The following is a 21,054-nucleotide window of genomic DNA, read 5'->3' as shown; positions in this document are numbered from 1 at the left end:
ATATATGTCTACTTATGTATTGTCCCCAGTGACTGTTCCATTTACTCCCCTCCACAACCTGGTCAGAATGTCCCTTAAACTCACCCCATTGTAAGAAGCTCACTGCTTGCTGTCAAATCAGATTTCTTAGCCATTGTACGTTCTTTCTTGAACAAAAGAGCTTACTTCCACCTGTATATAAATAAATAAATGAATAGTAACCAGACCTTCCCATAATTAGCTGAACATCCTGAGGAAAATACTACCCCTGCTTGCCTTCCGTTACAAGACCAATATGGGGACAGTCCTGAATACACTGAATAAACTACAAAGCTATTTAAAACAAAATTCGGTGCTTTCTTAACCGTGTGCTATGCAGGGCGTTTCTCTTGTTAATTTATGATGAGGTTATACATGTGTGCCCTATATAACTGTGCATGCCACCATTTGCAACAACACCTCTCTGTGTATTCAGCAACCTAACCCTTCCTTAAATGTGGCAAACTAATTCCCTACAGTGTGGCAAACTAACTCTATCCTAATTGTGTTTCATTCTACATGGCGGTGGCATACACAGAATGCCACTTTATTCCAATTTCCTTATTCTGTGTGTTCGTTCTCATCAGGTGACACATGGGGGTGGGTCCTTGCGCATCACCCACTTTATCTCCGTCATCATAAGTAGCTAGAGATGTGATTAAGATGGTAAAAGGAGAAGGAGAAGAGAGAGATATGACTAAATGTGGGGAAGGAGAAGAAGAGCGGAAACAGAGAGGTGGTAGAAAAAGAGAGAAAACCCAAAGAAGGAAGAACAGAGATTGAGAAGTAGAACATTGTGGACTGGTGCAGAGCCCAAATGGTGTAAAGGGAAACTATTAGGGGAGACAGAGAGAAATAACACAACATGAGCAGAGGAAGAAGGAAGGAATAATGAACAGTTACGAGGGAAGGAGCAAGAGGGGGCGAGGGAAAGAATAAAAGGGCATTAGAGGAGGTCCTCAGATCTCCAATCCTTACTGACCTAAGACAATGGTGGAATGGTCTCACAACGATTGTGGGGGCTAATGATATCAAATAAAAGCACAGAGCACCAGTGCCAAAGTTGTGGTTTAGTCTGACAACCAGGGTCCTCCAACTGTGAAAAAGCTGACCAAAAGCATGAGGGGTTGTGGTGCCCCTGAAATCCTGGAGAAACCAATCATGCCATGAAAACAACCCTGCAATGAGCCATAAAGAGGTGCGGGATGCAACCAATCCCCGAGATTTTGCGTGGCTCATTCCAGGCAAACGGGTAGACTTGTTTGAGGTTAAGAAGAATAGAAGGTGGGTCAAAGTCCTAAGAAAGGTTTGGTTAAGTTATACTCCTGTTAGAACCCTGTCCCATCAGCTCATTAAAGCCTAATCATGTATATTATTTTGTACCCAATAAAGCACCAGTAACCTTACATTCTGACTTCAATTTGTCTGTCAATCCCTATGTCATGACATGTCTGTGTTGTTCTGTATTACTCATTTTTTCTCAAACCCTGGAATGTAAATTGCTCTTGCCAAACAAAAAGGCCATTCAAGCTTCTGGGTTTTTCAGAGAGATTAAGGAGTCACGAGGCTCAGGTATTTTCAGAAAGATTTGCTTCTAATCGGTGCTTTTTATTGGCTCCAATTCTTTGGGATTGAACCGTGTTTTTCGGAGGACTAAAACATGGAAACCAACAAGAAGAAGCATCCTGATTGCTTTATAATATAGGAAATCTGGCTGATTTTACATGGTTGATTTATTAGCTATTGATGGATTCAGTCTACTTTATCATTTGTCAGTGTCAAGCATCGATTAGCAGCATATGCTTTTGTGGTTTCCTTCACTGCAGCTGCGACAGAGAGAATCCACAGTCTGCTTGCACAGCCAAAGGTGGTGTTCCTGGAAGAATCTGGGTGTATTTTTTATAAAAACGTTGGTATGTGGAGTAAATTTGGCAAGGTGTCAATGGCACACTTTACTGCTCCATAAAATTCAATGGTGTACATTTATTCTTTGGTGATTTCCAGGATATATTCCGGGACCATCTGGTGAATCATGTATGTGTCTGTGACACTATGATATGATTTCTGCTTGACTGATCTTGATTTTATTTTTTGAACAACTAAACTCAGTGGCCTTAAATCATTCCATTCCTTTTATCAATCTCATAGAACATCAAATTACATAAAAACAAACAATATAACCATACTGTAAAACAACTTCTGTGTAACCTTCATCCTACAATTAGGGCTAGCTGTAGTATCTTATTGACAACCGAAGGGCAGCAAATGACCAGAGGGAGAGTGAACGGTTTCCGACCAGCCTCATTCACAGTGTCTGTGTTTTGTCCTCTCCCTCTGACTCCATTCTTTCCTACAAATAATTTCCTAAAAATTGTGAACAATCAGTGCCTCCTAAGTCTGGGCTCCTCAGGTCAGAAAAATAATTATATATGCTGGTGATCTCTTAAGGCCAAAAAACAAAGGCAGATCATCTCTGCCACCAGACCAGGCTCTGACTTGTTCAGCTAATAGCAGCTGACCAATCCAGAAACTAGTATATTGAGGTCTCCTGGAGACTGGAGCTACCTCCGCAAGCAGCTGAAATCATACTTGAACTCAAAGGTGAGTTTTTTGCCACCCTAGCTAAAATTAGATCGTGTTAATGCACCTTTATACAGGATTAAAATACATCCATGGTTTTGCACTTTCCCCTATATGGCTGGTGAAAGGATCACTAACTAAACAACACTAGTAACTGCCCACAAAAACCCTCTCCCTGCCCTCACTATTGCAATGGACACTGCTAAAAACTCTTTCTACACTGACCTTATATCCTCTCATGGCTCACTGCCCCAAAAACGATCCCATACCTTCAAGGCCATTCTTCACATTAAATACGATTGACACCCTCCTCTCTGTCCACTGATGACTTTGCCGCCTACTTTTCCTCTAAAATCACTAAAATATGTGACATCCTGCTCACCCTCTTATCTTTTCCACCTACTTCCTTCTTCTTTCCACCTCCTGTCAGCCCATCATTTACTCGTACCTCTCCTTTCTCCTTAACACCTACCTCTGCACTGTGACCTTGCCTGCCTGCTACAAAATAGCTGCTGTAATACTCATATTCAAGAAACCCTCTGGCGATTGACTCTAGCAAACTCTCATTCTACATACCTTTCTCCTTCCAGACACCTCCACTTGAGGGGGGTTGTTTTCTTTACCCATCCAGTGAACTGCTTCAAGGATTACTCACGCTGCATGCTCCTTCAAACAGGTTTCCAGAACAAACAGTCTATAGACACTTGTCTAGTGCATGTCTACAGTTTTCTAATGCTGATCACAATGCTCACTTCTCCTCCATCCCACTCCTACTTGATCTCTCAGCACCTTTCACACTGTAGATCATCCCTCCCTCCTACAAATCCTTTCCAATCTTGGCTTCAAGAACACCATATGCAATTGTTTGACCTCCATTCTCGCTAACCACTCTTTTTACATTGCTTGGAAACCCTACACCTCTTCCCCTCATCTCTTCCTGTGCAAATCACACGAGTATCAGTCCTCTGCCCACTCCTCATCACTCTCTCCATCTCCTTCCTGGGAAAACGCACCATGTACTTTGGCTCCCATTAGCACATCTTTGTAGATCAATCCCTATTGTTTTCTTTCTCTCATTCCCCCCACTTTCCTGGAATGCACTAACAGTGTCTCAGAGCCATGCTCCCGAATGCTTAACTCTTCCAAGAGAGAGGTTTTGTTACTCCATGGCACTAATGCTAACACCATTCTCCTATCCGCCATCCCTGATGACATCCAAACATCTACATCTCAATGTGTGACACATATTTTGCATCTGCCAACTCAAGATGAGCACAATGAGACCTAGTTCAAGTTTCAACGATCTTTCTTGACAAATGTAAGATGTGAAGCCATTTAGTATTAAATATGACCAGGCAATTGAAATGGGCCTACATGGCTGTAAAATATGTAATTTCATAGCTTTTTGAAGTTTCACCATAACTAACTAAGCACTACGCATCCAAGCACGTATATCAAATTGTATAAATTGTTCCTATTGGGTAAAAATCTGTCAGAATACTGCCTCTACACAGGGACCGCAACATTCTTATTCAAGAATGACAATCCCCCAAACCACTTTTTGTTAACACATGTAATTGTTTGTGGGTGAGGCAGTTCCTTCCTGACATCAGGACTCCCCATGTGGAGACAGTTCACAGCTTGTACTGATAATAAGCCCTGATATCCTCTCCCTATCTCTGTGCAGCTGGGATCCTGTGTCCACACTCTTTCGCCTGCTCCCCATCATCATCACCTAGGAAGCACAGGCCTCTACAAATAGATAAATACGGCACCTTTGGGTGAGAACACTTCTTTTGAGAAATGTGCATACCTGTGGCATAGAGATGATGAATCCTGCTCTATAGGAAACAATGTAGACCCTTCTACCATAGATTCAGCCATTCTTCTGATCCAAGGTTGATGACTCCCTAAATCCCATGTGGCCAACCTGCACCTTTATGATAGAACTGCTCATCATAGTGCCTAGTGCCATGATTCATTGTTTAACGCTTGAACAGAGCCTAGTAAAGATGCCTTGCATTCTAGATGTCAGAGTTGTTCAATTGTGCATCCTGCAGCCCTCCTTTTCAATCCAACTCCAACTCGTTTAGTGTTCATGATTCTCTTGACCTTCAATCAGCATGGACACACAGCAATCAGCATGGACACACAGCAATCAGCATGGACACACAGCGTTTTGGGTCATTTTGAGAAATACTCTCTCTTTTATCTTTTATGCTCCCCAACTCATCGAAATCCCAATCTTAATTGAAAACACCGGCTGAGTGTGTGGAGGAGATATGTTCAGCCTCTGGCTGTGTGCACAATGTGAGAGACGTTTTGAGGCATGTTAGAGATACTGGGGTAGACCTCAGGCAGAAATTACAAGGGATTTTGGGTCCTTCCAAAATTGCCTATATAAGGGCTGAAATACATTTTGTTTGTGCATCATGCCTTGGCCTGACGGGCAAAAGCTCCAGCAAGCCACACTGAACACAGCACCAGATCACATTAAAGTGAGGTTTGAGATGACTCTTAGCCTACCAACCAACACACTAATGAAAGTTAAATGAGAACCTGGTGTTTTCATATCTAAGGCAGCTTTTTCTCTGAACCAGAAACGTCATGCCTCCTATAATCATTAGCACTATTCTTAGGGTTTAGTGTGAGGAGTGGAGTCCCCCGTCATCCCCTTCCCCAATTTACCCATTCCCTGATCGTTGTTGCATGGAGTGTACAATGTATATATTTGAGAGCGCAGTGATATATTGAGAGTGTTAAAGAAAGCAAGAGAGAGAGCGAGACAGAGATAAAGGGAGAGCGTGAGATAGAGAGAGCGAGAGAAGAGAGGGGGTTAACAGTGGCAAAGAGAAACTGAAATTGCATGCGTCTGCAGGGGCAAGTGGTAGGAGCATGGGCAGGGAACCATGTAGCTTTGCCATGTTGGGACTTTACATGCCTTGCTATGTCTTGTAAGGCTTTGTTTTGCCCTGCCACGCTATACTATGCCACCTTTTGCATTGATGCACGTTCTCACCATTCTTCTTTCCACCTTATACTACACAAATTGACGACCCACTATCATGCTGCAGGTGACACAAGATAAAACCGCCTTCTCTAGAAAGTACTACCAACAACAGAACTCTAGACCTCTCCCACCAGCTTCTCACACTGAGCTCTCCAGCAGCCTTCAACCCATCCTCACTCACAGTACATACCACGCTAGTAGCAAATTGAGCAGAATACCTACAACAGGGCCTCCTTTTTAAATACACATACCAGAAGTAGTTCCATACTAGCACACAGAACCAATTCCTTCCAATCTTCATGGATGAACACAAGAGCAAAGGGACCTTTATAACTGTTCCTTCTTCTCCCATTAATTGAACTTAGCCCATTTTGTGCAGGTTCCAAAGTGCCAAAAACCATAAAAATGACACTAAGGTGCTGTTTTAATACCAATAACATAAAACAACACACAATGTCACATGCAGGTATCCCTCCATCCATACATTTGGGCAAGGAGGATCAAGAAAAAATAAATTTGCATCTGTCAAAATATAGTATGATTCGATATTACACAGTCGAGATAGTCACAGGAAAGCTCCTTCACCTCTGTTGAAAATGGCATTCATGTATCCAAAGTTTAATGAATCATTTATATTTCAAAAAAGCACATATGCCTGTGTTGTGCTCAATTACAGGCAAGCTAATTTAGTAAATGCATAATACTGCAAATGGCATACATCCTTCCAATATGTTTTCGTATGTGAAGCAGGAAGACACAAATACTGCAAAGAGGAGGCTCCCTCATTTCACCTTAAGTAAGAGGAATTACGGATACACAATTGTACAGCCAATGAAGAAATAAGCACTATGCCTGTATTATGTTGTAAAAAGGATTGTATCAGTGTATATGGCAATGCCTTGCATGTATAATATCCTGTCATTTAATTATTTTTAAGATCTCTAGCAATGTCTCAGAGGAATTTCTGCAAATATATTTTAGATTTAGACTGGAATAATTTGGATTTTTAATCCAAATAATGTGTTTTTTTAATATAGAAACAGTTATTGGTTTAATATAATTAATATATATGTTGTGGCACTTACTATGCTGTGTTAACAACCTGATTCACTGGCATTCATCTTAATTTAAAAAGGAAGCTATTTATCTAATTATTATGGACAAGACCTTATGAACTGTCAAGCAATTCTTTCACGATGACCAATAAATTAAAACAAGGTAAAAAGATTTGGCTGAAGAAAAATTCAACCTTTCAAAATATCTTGCAATTCCAATTCTTCTCAGCAATAATACAATCCTATAAACCATTGTTAAATATATCATAAAACCAAACAACACATCACTTTAACAAAATGTCAATACATACCTATATAATACTGAAGTGGGAGAATGGAAAACCAGGCTCCCGTCCTTCACCTCTCGCGCTTGGCCTAGAGGGTCACGACCCAAACACCCGCCACGAGAAGAGTTTGCCCATTTACCAGACGACCAGATACCCTGGTACAGGAACATACGGATGTGTCCATCTGCTTGCCCAGCAGCCCGCACTGGCCATGCCGACACCTGCGGCACGGATCAACTAGACTAAAATCTACACGTCGTTAGAGATGCCATGACGACCTAGACAACGGGAAGCACATCTGTTCAAATATACACACTGGACATTCCCACACCAACCTACACGAAGAATATACTCAGTGCTATGACGTAGGCGACAGGCATATTCACGGACGTGCATCTTTATTATTTTTATATAGGCTTTTAGAATGCAGAAACGCAAGACGCATCATAAACTTTTACTAGCTTGCTCACGCTTCTCTTTGAAATCAGGTACAACGATGAGAAATATAATAAAGACAATACCGATTATGGAATTATATGCTCCTGTAACCTAAGGCACCTATGCACCAAACGGACAACTTATGCACCGGGCCAAAGTAGGCCTCAAACAAGAGCTCCCATGGACATCAACAAGACAAGAGTCAGTTGCTGATCCTGCAGAATGAGCTTGGCGAAGCAACCAGCCAAGGTCGCAATGTTGCAAACCCATGTTCCAAGAGCAAATCATCAAAGGCACGATGTTGCAACCTCGCACTCCGCGCACCAACGTTAAAGTCACACCGACAAATTAAACCAGACGCACAGTAGAAAAACAATATTAATTGTGCAGAATTATGCCTCTTTCGCGGTCCCTCCCCACGTGATCAAGCCGAACCTGACGAGATGCCAAACCCGGGAGAACAGAGGCGTCTGGATCCCTCGCTACGAGACACTGGCAGATACACTTGAAAGGCTCAATGGACATCTGCAACAGTGGGAACGGTACCCCGCCCAGCTATGAATAAGTCCTCACATTGTCTGCATGTACCCATAGTGAAACATTGTTGCAACTTACAGGTACACCGAGAGCTGGGAACGACGGTGGTCCCAGGCTGGGAAGCTCACGGGCGCACCAATCAGAACATGGGGCTCTTATCACTGACGCCAGCACATTTAGCCAATCCTCAGGAGCCTTCATGTAACAATTTTCATGTATCTAATTGTAGGGACAACCCAGATATACCACCTGACTACACCTTGTCCACTAATATCTTTCTCTATATGTGTGCTATACTAACCCTACCACTCGAACACCCAATTAAGAGTGGCGATAGGTTTTTTGTTAACTTTCTGAAGTGACGCAAGTAGCGCGTCATAATACAGTAAAAAGGGCCTGCGAGCCCCACGATTGTGTGTGTGTCAGGACGAACGCGTGCGCTCCTTGACCCATCCCTGCCGTTTTGTCTAATAAACAGCAGAGTCACCTTGCTCCTTGTGTGCGTCTCATACTCTATCTCATCTTATCTGGGATACACACGGGAGGAGTTGGGGCCTCCCTGCCTGGAGGTCTGCGGACGGTCCGGCCGACCCCGGCAGAATTTCCCCCCGACAATACACTCTATTACATTTCATAATGGATCCAAAAAAGCTCCCTCTTTTAGAAAATTCTTACTTATATAGTGCTAAAAAAAATGTAACTACTGCTAAAATCACTGCGACCCTTCTTCCACTAAAAATCCTTCTCCATAGGGTTCCTTCATAGTCTCCAAAAAAAATACTGTTCCATAAAATCTGTTCTTTTTGCCAACAAACGAGGGTACCCTACCAATAGGTTTATCAGGGTCTCTTGTATATTGGTATGCTGACAATATCTACAGACTTTCTGTTCAGGTAGAAAATGTGATCTTGACACTATTACATCTCTAGTTGGCCATAGGTTCAAATGAAGGGGTAAGAATCCTGCTCAATATTTCGGAGACAGGAATTTCTTAAGATATAAAGGGAGCTTGGAGAATGACTTTATTTCAAAATGTGCCACTTCATATTATATTTATTACACTTCTCCCACGTATTTCTCCAGTCATACGCCCCCAGTTATGATTTTGCACTATTTAGATTTGTCAATAGAAGATCCAGCATAATATCGGCTAAAGCCATTATAACAAAACTATCTTTTGCCAAGATTACAATGAAATATCCATTTGACACCCCAGTAAGTGCATCAGCAATGGGACAATTGTATTTATTCTATACCTCACTAAGATACATTTCCTCAGAAAGGATAAAGAATTCAATTTCACCAGAATTCCCAATGGAAATAATCCCAATTCAAATCTAAATATTTGAATTGAGAACATTCTTAGGTAATTGGAGAACCTTTTTCCAGTATAAACTAGCCATTAAGTTCCAATCGATACCCGGACCAACTATTTTAGTTTCCGCTCCGTATGGGATGAGAGGAACTGTCTTTTGCTTGTAGAAGGTTAAAACTGGTAAATAAGAACATTTGCCATATTTGATATGAATGGCGCCCGCTAGGGCTGCAAGACATCATAAATGTTGCTCTAACATCAGCTATATATGGGCGTTCCTGGAAATTATTATTAGAACTCATGTCTAAATATGTATATTCATCAACCTCCATCAAGGGGCATTTGTACAAAAACCATTTACATGCAGAACTCTTTCACACTTTTTGTTTTTTTTACGCCAATCGCATAATATTTGATGTTTGTACATCAATAACCAATTGATTACTCTTGGCATATGAGTCTAATGCAGAAAGAAGTCTTTGCTGGCCAATTTGGGTTTTATCCATTAACACTAAATCTTCAGCATAGAGCAGCCAAGATATGGGTATTTTCCCTATTTTGAGCAGTTGCACACCAATATCACTTATAAAATAATTAAACAGGACAGGAGCCAGAATAAACCCCTGATTTAATCCCCTAGCAGTTGGTATCGGTTTTGACAGAAGCCCCAGCTGATTTAAATTAACCTGGATCGAAGTGCCTGAATAAAACTGATGGATCAATGCTAAAATATGTACTGAATAGTCTGCCGCCCTCATTCTCTTAAATAAAATATCTCGCAGGGCAGAGTCAAAAGCTAGTTTAAAATCAATGAATGCCATACAAACCACCTGCCCTTTCCGAATCACGCTTTTTAAAATCAATGATAAGGTCATCAAATGCAACGCAGTTCCCACTTCTGGGACAAAACCAGATTGCAGTTTGTCCAAGAATTGTGTTTTGTTGACCCAGACCTCTATATCTCTAATCAATAAATGCCCAAAGATTTTTCCCGGGGCATCCAGAAGCGCAATCGGCCTATAGTGCTGTGGCGTCTCTCTATCCCCCCTTTTAAAAATAGGTATAATAACCGATTCTTTCCATTTCTGGGGTATTCTTTGGCAGCATATGACCTGTTTAAAAATAGTAAAAAGGATCTCCTCCTGAGCTTCTGGGTGAGCTTTCAACAGCGAATCCGGACCTGGGGATATAGAAGTGCATTAAAATATTGTGAGTATGAAACACCAGGGTACAAACCGGGTTCCAGTCTTTGGAAATGTTAGCCTCTTTACAGGATGAGGACTTGTATAATTTACAAAAAATAATCTACCCAGGCACTCTCATGGATGGGATTTATTAGCAAAGGCATTTTCACATCCTTACATCCCTCTTTAAGTAGGGCCTAGATTTGGGCGCTGTTTTTCACCCCTAAATGCCTTAGCATATTCTCTCCATCCTGTTGAAATAGCGCTGCATTACGCCCTCTTGTCCAATTCTTATAGGTGAGATAGAATTTTTTTTATTTTCATTAGGCTCCTCCCTGGACTTAATCTTGTCAAGGCTTTCACGTTCCTTTTCAACGCCCTCTTTTTAGAATGTACCATGCTGTCAAAAACATGCATATGGCTAAATCCAGGATGAAACCCTTTGTGGGAGGACTCAGCAAACAAGGCCATAGTCGAAACATACTCCCCATCCTTCTCTAATCCACTCCTCTTCCCTTTGGTTCCCTTAATTCTCAGCTCACCTTAAAGTCTAGCAATGAGATTTCCGTCCACTTTAACCTATTTATGCCCCATTTATCTGTAAATCATGTTTATCAAATTTCCCTTCCGGCACCAAATAGGGCACCCTCTAAACTGCCAGCAAGATATCATGATCACGGTTTACTTGTTGCAATATTTGAAAAGCCTCCACAAATCCCAACATGCTCTTTTCCACAAACATGTAATCAATGATTGTTCTTTGAGATCCCCTTCCCCAAGTTGCCTGGGCAGCGATATCCCCCTTAATGGAGCCAGTCAACATAACTAGATCTCTAGCTTTCATTAGGGTAAGCCACTTCTTTGGCCGCAAACCGTCAAGGGACCCTCCCCTAGGTAAACATTGAATGTTCAAGTCGCCCATTCTTATCACTGCTAGAGTCTTAGTATCCCCCATAGCTAGTTCCAACATGGCCTCAACCGACTCCAAAAAGGAATCATCAGGGATTGCCACATGATTGCAATATACATTTTACAATGCATAGTACCCCCCTAGATGTTTCCCCAGTGTCACACACTTCAGTTTAGTCAACTGAATAAAATGATTTGTAGAGGCCAAAAATTCAAGGCTATAACCCAGATTTTTTTTTACAAGTCACTAGGAGACTGCTCATTGATCTACCTTTCGAACCCTTAAATGCTGGAATAGTCGCAATCTTATAACCCTCCCATACTAGAGTTTTAAGCAGCCATGTTTCCTGGAGCACAACCAGATCTAAATCCAGCAATGGACTATTCACAGACGACAGTAGGTGCTTAACTGTTGGACATGCCTGGCTCCCCACCTCTCCTTTGCAGCTGGTCACCTTCGGTGCCTGGCGTATTCCCTCTTCAGTGTTGTTGTCCTGGGCCTCTGCCGGCCATTGCTCCACCCAAAGGTGCCTTCTTTGCCGGCACCTCCCAGCCCCAGCCCCTGCTCGGTGTAGTCCCGAGCCGGCGTCCTGGATCTCTGCCGGCTTGCTCTGCCTTTCTTTGCTGACACCTCTGCGCCGTCTCTCCAGCCTCTACCTTGGTGCTGCGGATTCGGGTGTTGGGGCCACAGCTCTCAAGCTTCTGCTGCTTCTTTGTGCAGGGGGCCGCAGACGCTCCTTCCCTGGCCTCTCCTCTGCTGCTTGGCTCACTGCCCTCCTCTGTTGCTGGTACTGCAGTGAGACGACACCTCCGAATCCTGGCCCCACAGCCATCTTTCCGCTGGCCTTCCGGCTCTCATCCTGGGAGGATGAGCTGATCTTCAGCTGGCCACGGTCCACATTTCTCCATTGCTTCTCCTCCGCTCTAGCCCCTCCGAGGCTGTGGGCTTTCACTGCTTCTCCTGCCTCATTGCCTGGAGGAACCTGCTGTTGCCCTTGCCTCCTTGGCTGTAGTGGGGTTTCACTGCTGTGGGGTTTCACTGCTTCTCTTGCTCCTGCCTCATTGCCTAGAGGATCCTGCTGTTGCCCCTGCCTCCTTGGCTGTAGTGGACCTGTCACTGCCTCTCTTACTCTCACCTCATAGCCTGAGGTGCCTACTGCTGTCCCTGCCTCTCCTTGACTAGAGCGGGCACTGTCACTGCCTCTGTTACCACCACTGGGCAACTATTTAGTGCTCTGCCTGCAATTGTTGCCTCCTGCAGTGACTGCCTTAATCCTGCGGACACACTCCTACGGACTACCTGCCACCTTCAGTGCCGCTGCCTCCTACACTGGTTGCATCTGTTACCACCACTGGGCATCTATTTAGTGCTCTGCCTGCAATTGTCATTGCCTCCTGCACTAACTGCCTTAATACTGCGGACCCAATCCTATGGACTACCTGCCACCTTCAGTGCAGCTGCCCCCTATTCTGGTTGCCATAATACGGGACCTACCTGTTTACTGACCTTTGCCGCCTTTTGGTCCCTTCATATTTACTGACCATCCCCCCTTCATCTGACTCGCTTGTCCCTGGACTGCCTGCTCTGACCATAACCACTGGTTTTGCCACTATTGGGATCCCCTTTTTCCCTTTGTCTGCCAGCTACCACCGTAACCCCTGGATGTGCAAACTGCCTGCTACCCCCCCTGGATCTTTCTTGACTTTTGGCCTTCACCAAATCTTGATCTCTCTCTGAAGGCTATCTGCGACCTCCAGAGCCATCTGTCTCTTCAGACCAATTTGTTACCGCCATAGTACTACCTGATTACTAACCATCTGCCACCCCCTGAGCCCCTACGGTCCGTCGTCCCATTGTCCCCACTGATTTTCTTCTCTTGAAGGACTGCCTGCCTTCACCTGGTCCCTGGACCTTCATCGTGGGCCTTCTTCTCGGCTGGACCCCCCCACCATCTGGTCCCCTTTTATCTTATATTTCCTGATACTTTCAGTGCCCTTTTGTCCTACGACCCGCCTTTTCTCCTGGACCCTCCTAACCCACTCACTCAAGCCTCTCTGTCATGCACATCGCCAGTCCTCACTCTCAACGTCCCCCTCACTCCTCTCCCTCCTCCCCCTCTCCTACCCTCCCTCTACTCCCCATTCTCCTTTCCCTTCCCTTTCTCAACCCCCTTCCCCGTCCGCCCCATCCCCTTCCTTCCCTTCCCCTTCGTCCCAATCTTACCTACCCCCCCTATTATCCAACCCTGCAGGCTTATCAACATTGCTCTCTGGAATGTTAGATCCATCTGCAATAAGACCGCAGCTGTCTTGGACATGTTACTCCGACTTGACCTTCACTTCCTCTCTATAACCGAAACCTGGATCCCACTTCACAACTCTACTGTTCCTGCTTCTCTCACTACATCCTCCTCCTCCTTCTCTCACGTCCCTCATTCCTCTGGGCGTGGTGGAGGCATTGGACTCCTCTTCCACCCTAAATACCTTTCTTCTACCTCCTCTGTACCTCGCCCAACCTTCCCTTTCTTTGAATACCTCTACAAATCCTTCTCTTCCCCTCATCCTATCTCTTTTCTAATTATATATAGACCTCCTGGCCCCCTTTCCTCCTTTTACGAAGACCTTGACCACCTCCTCTCTCTCACCTACCCCTCTCCTTCTCCTCTCACCGTCCTTGGTGATTTCAATCTTCACCTCCCATCTCCCCCTCATCCTTCCCCTCTCTTCTCCATCCTTGACTCCTACCTCCCATCTCTTCTCCCTTCTCCTCCTACTCATTCCTCTGGCTCCACTCTTGACCTTATCTTCAACTCTACCTATTCCTCCTCCTCCGTCTCTACTCTATCCAACTATCTCTCTGACCATGCCCTTCTCTCCTTCTCCCTTACTCCTCCTCTCCCTCAACCCTTTCCTTTGACCTCCTCCTCTTCCTTCTTTTGAAGAGATATCTGTTACTTTAGCCCTCCTCTCTTCCACGATACTTGCTCCTCCTCTCTTCCCCCTCTCTCCGACTTCTCTTCTCTCTCAGATAATGAAGCCCTATCCTCTCTGTCTTCATCAATCTCTTCCAGTCTTGATCAACTCTATCCTCTCTCATCCTTCCGCCCTACTCGTAAACCTTCTCAACCTTGACTTTCCTCCCACCTCTTGTCCATGCATCGTCTCCTACGCCGCCTCGAGCGTCACTGGCTCAAATTCCCCTCCCTATCAAACCAGGCTTCCTACTTCTCTTACCACTCTCTATATGACTCCAGCCTCAGCTCTGCTAAACGCTCTTACTACTCTAACCTTCTACACTCTCAAGCCTCGTCGTATCTTTCAAACCCTCTCTCGCTTCCTCTCCCCACCTACCCATGACCCCTCAAACTCATCTCCCTTATCCCCTTCCGACTTCTCTGACTTCTTCTCCTCCAAGATTCTCTCTCTTCCCCGAATAATCATCACTTCCTGCTCTTTCTGCTAGAATCCCCCACTTTTCCCCCAATCAACCCTCAACCCCTAACTGTATGACTGACTTCTCTCCTGTCACTCTGTCTGAAGTTTCCATTCTCCTGTCCAAATCTCATCCCACTGCTGCCCCTTCTGATCCACTCCCTACACTCCCCATTCCCAAGATCTACCCTCTCCTCATTCCTTAGCTAACCTCCTTCTTCAATATTTGTCTCTCTTCTGCTACCTTCCCCTCTGCCTTCAAGCATGCTACTATCATCCCTATTCTGAAGAAGCCTTCCGCTAATCATCATCTTGTATCCAACTTTCATCCAATCTCTCTTCTTCCATTCCTCTCTAAATTACTTGAATGCATAGTCTACTCTCAGCTCTCTGCGTTTGTCACTAACTTCTCTCCTTCCCCCTTTCAATCTGGCTTTTGTCCTGAACACTCCCCTGGGACTGCCCTCACCCAGGTCCTCAACTCTCTCCTCACTGCTCGCTACTCTAAGCAATCCTCTGTCCTTATCCTCCTTGATCTCTCTGTAGCCTTTGACACCGTTGATCACCCCCTACTGCTCAACACTCTTTCCTCTTTAGGTTTCAAAGGCTCCATCCTCAACTGGCTCTCTTCTTACCTCTCCCACCGCTCTTTTACCATCTCCTGGGGTGGTCGTACCTCTTCTACACTCCCCTTGGACTATGGTGTACCCCAAGGCTCTGTCCTTGGCTCTTTTCTTTTCTCTCTTTACACCTGCCTTCTCGCCCCTATCATCTCTCCCTTCGGTATTTCTCACCACTTCTACGCTGATGACACCCAACTTTTCCTCTCGTTCTCTTCCTTCACTTCTGACCTCCATCTTAAGCTCTCTACTTGTCTCACTGCCATTAAAAACTGGATGTCATCCCACTTTCTCTCTCTCAATACAGACAAGACTGAAGTCTTATTCTTTCCCTCCAACACTATTCCTCCACTTTCTCCCCCTCTTTCGATTCACTTTCCTCCCGCTAATCTTCCTCTCTCTGTCCATGCTCGTAATCTAGGCATTTACTTTGACTCCTCCCTCTCCTTCACCCACCATATTTCTCTCACTTCCCACGCATGTCGCTACCACCTTTTCAATATTCGCAAAGTACGCTCGTCTCTAACCTTCCACGCCACTAAACATTTAATCTCCTCCCTTCTCTTCTCTCATCTTTTCTACTGTTCTTCTCTCCTCTTCGGACTCCCTGCTTCTCATCTTGCCCCCCTCAAATCCCTCTACAACTCTGTCATTCGCACCCTCTGTCTTCTCTCTCCTCACGACTCCATCTCCTCCTCGCTCTCACAGCTTGTTTGGCTTTCCTTTCATTCCCAAATCAAATACCACTTCCTCTGTATTGTCTTTAAATCTCTTCATGATCTTGCTCCCTCATATCTCTCCTCTCCCATCTCATTCTACACTCCCTCCCGTTCCCTCAGATCTGCGGATCACTTCCTTCTCCTAGTTCTTCCCTCCCCATGTGCCTCCTCTCGCTTTTGCTCCTTTCAGCTCCTTGCCCCCCTCCACTGGAACTCCCTTCCCCTCTCTATCCATTCCATCCCCACTTATTCCTCCTTTCGTGTCTCCTTAAAATCTCTTCTTCTCCACTCCCCTCCCTGATACTCGGATCCTCCTCCGCCGTCCCATCCCCCCCCCCTCTTTTATTCTCCTCATCTTACCCCTCTCCCCCTGCCTTGTCTCCTCTTATGTCCCCTCTCCTCCTCTCTCGCCTTCAGCTCATCTCACTTCCTGTTCCCCACTACCTTCCCCTCTCCACCCCTTCTTCCCTCATTTCTCTCCACTGGCAAATTGTTCTAGTTGCTGTATTACTGGTTTGACTCATATTTTGTAATTGCTTCTACTATTATTGTATTCTTGTTGTTATAATGTACAGCGCTTTGGCGTAAATCGCTGTATAAACACAATACACATAAACATAAACATGAACATAAACATAAAGCCCTGGATGTTGCTTGAGGCTAATTTAAGCTTCATTCCTTCATTAACGTCTAATCGTAAATTTCTGTCCTTCCCCTCCTTCCCTTGCCGGTGATCGGGAGAAGACCTAGGGAGAGGTTGAGATGATCTATTTCCCCTCTGTTGATGGTCTACATCAGATCATCCATTGCTGTAATCAACTCCTCTTCCACGCTCATCCTTCAGTCTAAAGTCCTGTGTATAGAAATGCTTCACTGCCCCCAACATCATCTCTTTCACTACCAGTAATGGGATCTCCAATCTAACTAGCCCCAAGTCCCATACATCCTGAAATTTCACTAGGGCTATGTCCAGCAAATGAATAGCCTGGTATACTATGTATTAGATGCAGGACATGGTATATATTTAAAATTAGATCTTTGTCAGCCCTTCTTCTAGTTTCTAGAATAAGGGCTTGGGATATGTTAGATTTGTTTCCCCCCACCAGGTCTATTTACCCCTCCAGGGGTTCTCTCATTTTTTTAAGACCTCTTATCTCACAGATGTCCCACTGTTTCCTCCTTTTCGTCACCACCCCAATTGTCCCCTCTACCTCTCACTTGAGATCTTATCGGCACCAACATCCAGTTTGAACCTTGATATTTCCTATTACCCATAAATCTCACAGGGGCTTCATCTTCTTCTAGCACCCAGTAATCATCCATATACCCTTTTTGATACCTTCTATTGGGACGATTTAGATTACACCCCCGGATCGGTGAGCCACTCTGATGTTTCTGCCCTGAATAATTATTGGGGCCTTGTTGACCCTTCTCCTCTCTCTGGGGCCATGCGAGAACTCTACTGTCCCGGATGCTGCAGGATAATTCCTATGAGACAAAATCAACCCCTCACCACTATTTAACAAGTGCCACAATGGAGCAGTCTCAGGATCCCATGGTGGCTCAGCACTAAGCGAATCATTAAGGATCGAATGGGTAGTAATATCACTCAAACCCACCTCCGACTCTACTATGTTGCAAACGTTGTGGTCTAGTTGTTGCCCCCTTAAATTAGGGATCTCAATATTTGCCATCTCCATTATTAGTACTGATTTAGCCTTTCTTTTTTTCTTTATTATAGGATTTGAGATGGCAATCACAGGATCCTGATGAAAAGGAGTAGTCAAAGTTCTGAGGAATTTCCTCAAACCAAACATCGTTGATTTAAGGGGCCTCTTTTGATTTTTAGGTTTCTTGACTGTATTCTTACTTTTCTTACTCCCTTTTGTTTTCACAAAAATGTTAAACACTGGCTCCTACCCTGGAGGCAATAGGGGGGTAGAGGCCCTTGACTGATCATTATGAGGGAGTACTTCTTCAAGATCTATAATAAAGGGGGGCCTCTCCACTCGTCCCCTCTTCAACCGTAATTAGAGTGGTGAGGGATTGTGCAGTCTCTAGAAATTGAGCGTTTTCTCTTTCCACTCCCACCTGTAGCTTGTCTGGACACCCCCACTTGCTCTTTAGACATAATGTGGGTCTGTAACAGTGTCAGTTTTTCCAGCACCGAGTTTAGAACAGCTGCTTGCTGAACAAGCCTGCCATCAAATGATTCATATAACTTTACTAGGCCAATAGTCCCGTATTCATCACTGCCAGAGTCACCTCGACCATAGCATTAGGTCCTGGGGTCAAGCCAGTCGATTTTCTCAGGGATGGATTAGTACATGAAACTGATAAATCAGAAGAAGAATCAAGAGTGTTGGGGTATATAATTGGGGAGCCAGAGATATCCACAGAGTACACAGGAGTCAACTGGGAGGTTTGAGGCAGTTGAGTTTCCGGAATCTCCTCAGGGACCCTTTGCTGGAATATTGCAGGGACCAATACCCCAGTATTAGATTAATCCCTAAAACGGTTTTTAACTGTTTTTACTGCTGGCAAAGATCTTAATAAATCCTCCTGTCTTAAAGCCGTAGTGTCCTTATTGGCCACAGGTGTGGGCTGTTAATCCCTACATAACTCACCCCTTCTCTCTTCATTACCAGCATGTACATGGGCCTCCACCTGAAGAATAGGAGACTGGACTCTGATTTTGAATGGTTCCACCCCTCCAGCGGGTTCTCGCCCTTGTGTATAATGATTATCTTTCCCTTCTCGGGTAAGCAATTCTGACAATCTTGCCTCCACTATCTGTCGCTCGATATTTTGCATTTCCCTAGCTAGCGCCGTGTCAGGAACATCATCAAAATAGATTAACGAATCACCCCGTGGTTCTGGTACAATGTTAACCAACCTATGATGTATAATTTGAACTTCCCGCTCCGGTGGTTTATTAATGGACTCCCGAGATATCTCCTTGGGTTTCACCAGTATCCTCTAATGTCCGATGTAAGGGATTTCCATCTTTTTTGCTTCGGCACAGCCTGTATCGTTGACAAACCAACATTTTCCCTAGTATTTTTACTCTGTAGTTTTGATTGTGTAAGCAAACTCTTATTAGGCATTGTTGACTTAAGTATGTATGCATATGACATTTCTTTAGAGCAGCTGCACAGTACAAACACCCAGTATTGCCTGGTAATTTCAGGACAAGATAGACAACTGCCTACCTAGGAAGCCAATACCAAGGCCAGATAAGAACTTTGCAAAAGATGGAAAAACAGAAGATAGGTCAACTGTTACTCACCCACTAGCCCCCAAGCACCCAAACAGCCAAACAGCACTCCTAGTCACACTCAGTGCATCCAAACCAAGTGTCATGCGGCAACGGTGGAAGTGGTGGAACACGTGGAGGTTCCATTAAGCTTCCCAGCACGTTACCATACTAAGGTGCATTAGCAGTCTAGTCCTTGACCAAGATGGCCGCTGCATTCATATCATTGAAAGGAGCCCTATGCGCTGTGTGTTGCAACCCACATCCATTCGGGTAAGACGCTAGTGTGTTCTTGTTTTACTTGTTCCCTCTCTGTATCCCTTGCAGACTCTGTGCTGCCTCCTGCTCTTTCCTCTCTGCCGTCTCGTCAGCTTTTCATTCCTGAAGGACGTGCTGAGCCCGGCATCTCTGCCCCTTCAGCTTGTCTGCCTTCAGCCTTGCTGCTCCTCGGCTCCATCAGTCTCCCTCTGGCGCTTCATGGCTTGTGTGTTAAAAGCTGTTGCTGCTCCACGGCAGCTACTGCCTCCCTCAGCCGCTCTGCAGCTTGCCGCTCCTCGGCTACATCTGTCTCCCTCTGCCACTTTGCGGCTTGTATGTTAAAAGCTGTTGCCGCTCCACGGCAGCTATTGCCTTCCTCATCTGCTCCGAGGCCTGCCGCTCCACGGCAGCTACTACCTCCTTTAGCCGTGGAGAGGCTTGTATGCAAAAGGGGCTTTGCAGCTCCACGGAAACGTCAGCCTCCTTCATCCGCTCTGCGACTTGTATGCAAAAGGGGCTTTGCCGCTCCACGGCAACACCAGCCTCATTCAGCTGCCGCAGCCCTGACTACACAATCATCCAGTCTCACCTCATTCCATACTTACCTTTGGATACCTTCCCAGTTTCTGTACTACCTGTCTTTTCTTCTCCTCTGGCTGTTCTGGTGCTGTGTACACCTACCTTTCTGCAATCAAGCCGACAAAGGCAGAGAATTAAGAACCTCCGTACACTTCAACCTGCAGCCAACACTCCACCAAGACCAGGGTTTTTCTGCCCTTGGCTTTTCCCTGTGTTGGGACCGGCTCCCTGAAGTCCCCGACTGACTGGCAAACAGCTGATAAGGCACTGTGGCCTCCGGGGGAGCCCGTCCTTTTCTCTTCCAGAAGAAAAAGAAGGGAAAGAAAGGAGAAACATGAAGAAAGAAGAAGGAGGAAGCTATTGAGGATTCTGCTGAAGAAGACCCTGAAACCTCAGGTGAGGAGCTACAGTTTGAGACTAAGTAACACATGAAACAAAAGGTGATGCTTAACTCTGGTATTCTATGTCTCCGCAGCTCAGAGTAACCAATGTCTTTAACATACATGCTATGCATTTTAACTAAATATGCCATGAAACAAACACAAAGCACATTTCTTCAATATGTTTTCTGTTCATTGTAACTTACCGCCTTTGGCCACAGAGTCCACGCTTTTCCCAGATACATGTGCCATGTGACCAAGGATTGAAAATATCACTAATCCAGCCAAGATGCTGGTGAGAAGGTTTATGAAGCAGACCACTAAGGAGTCCAAATAGCAGTTGTAGCGGAATTTGTTGTAGGACGAGAGAGCCACTAGACCTCCCTGGGCTGTTGAAAGTGAGTAGAAGATTTGGGTGGCAGCATCTTTCCAGCCCTACATTTGAAAAATAATAGTTTCTGATGAGAATGAGTAAAA

General features: G+C 44.9%; 1 protein-coding gene across 1 annotated transcript in view; it reads right to left on the bottom strand.

Annotated features, from left to right (window-relative positions):
• Positions 1-21,054, bottom strand: part of LOC138481019 (sodium- and chloride-dependent neutral and basic amino acid transporter B(0+)-like) — a 753,261-nt gene that overhangs the window by 353,582 nt on the left and 378,625 nt on the right. Inside the window, exon 8 of the mRNA XM_069612866.1 lies at positions 20,784-21,012. Coding sequence (XP_069468967.1) covers positions 20,784-21,012 — 229 coding nt within the window. The remainder of the gene's footprint in view (positions 1-20,783; positions 21,013-21,054) is intronic.

Source organism: Ambystoma mexicanum, chromosome 5p (assembly GCF_040938575.1).
Source record: "Ambystoma mexicanum isolate Mex_15411 chromosome 5p, UKY_AmexF1_1, whole genome shotgun sequence".
Lineage (NCBI taxonomy): Eukaryota > Metazoa > Chordata > Amphibia > Caudata > Ambystomatidae > Ambystoma > Ambystoma mexicanum.
Note: the sequence above shows the minus strand (reverse complement) of the source record. Positions and strands in the feature narration are given on the sequence as shown.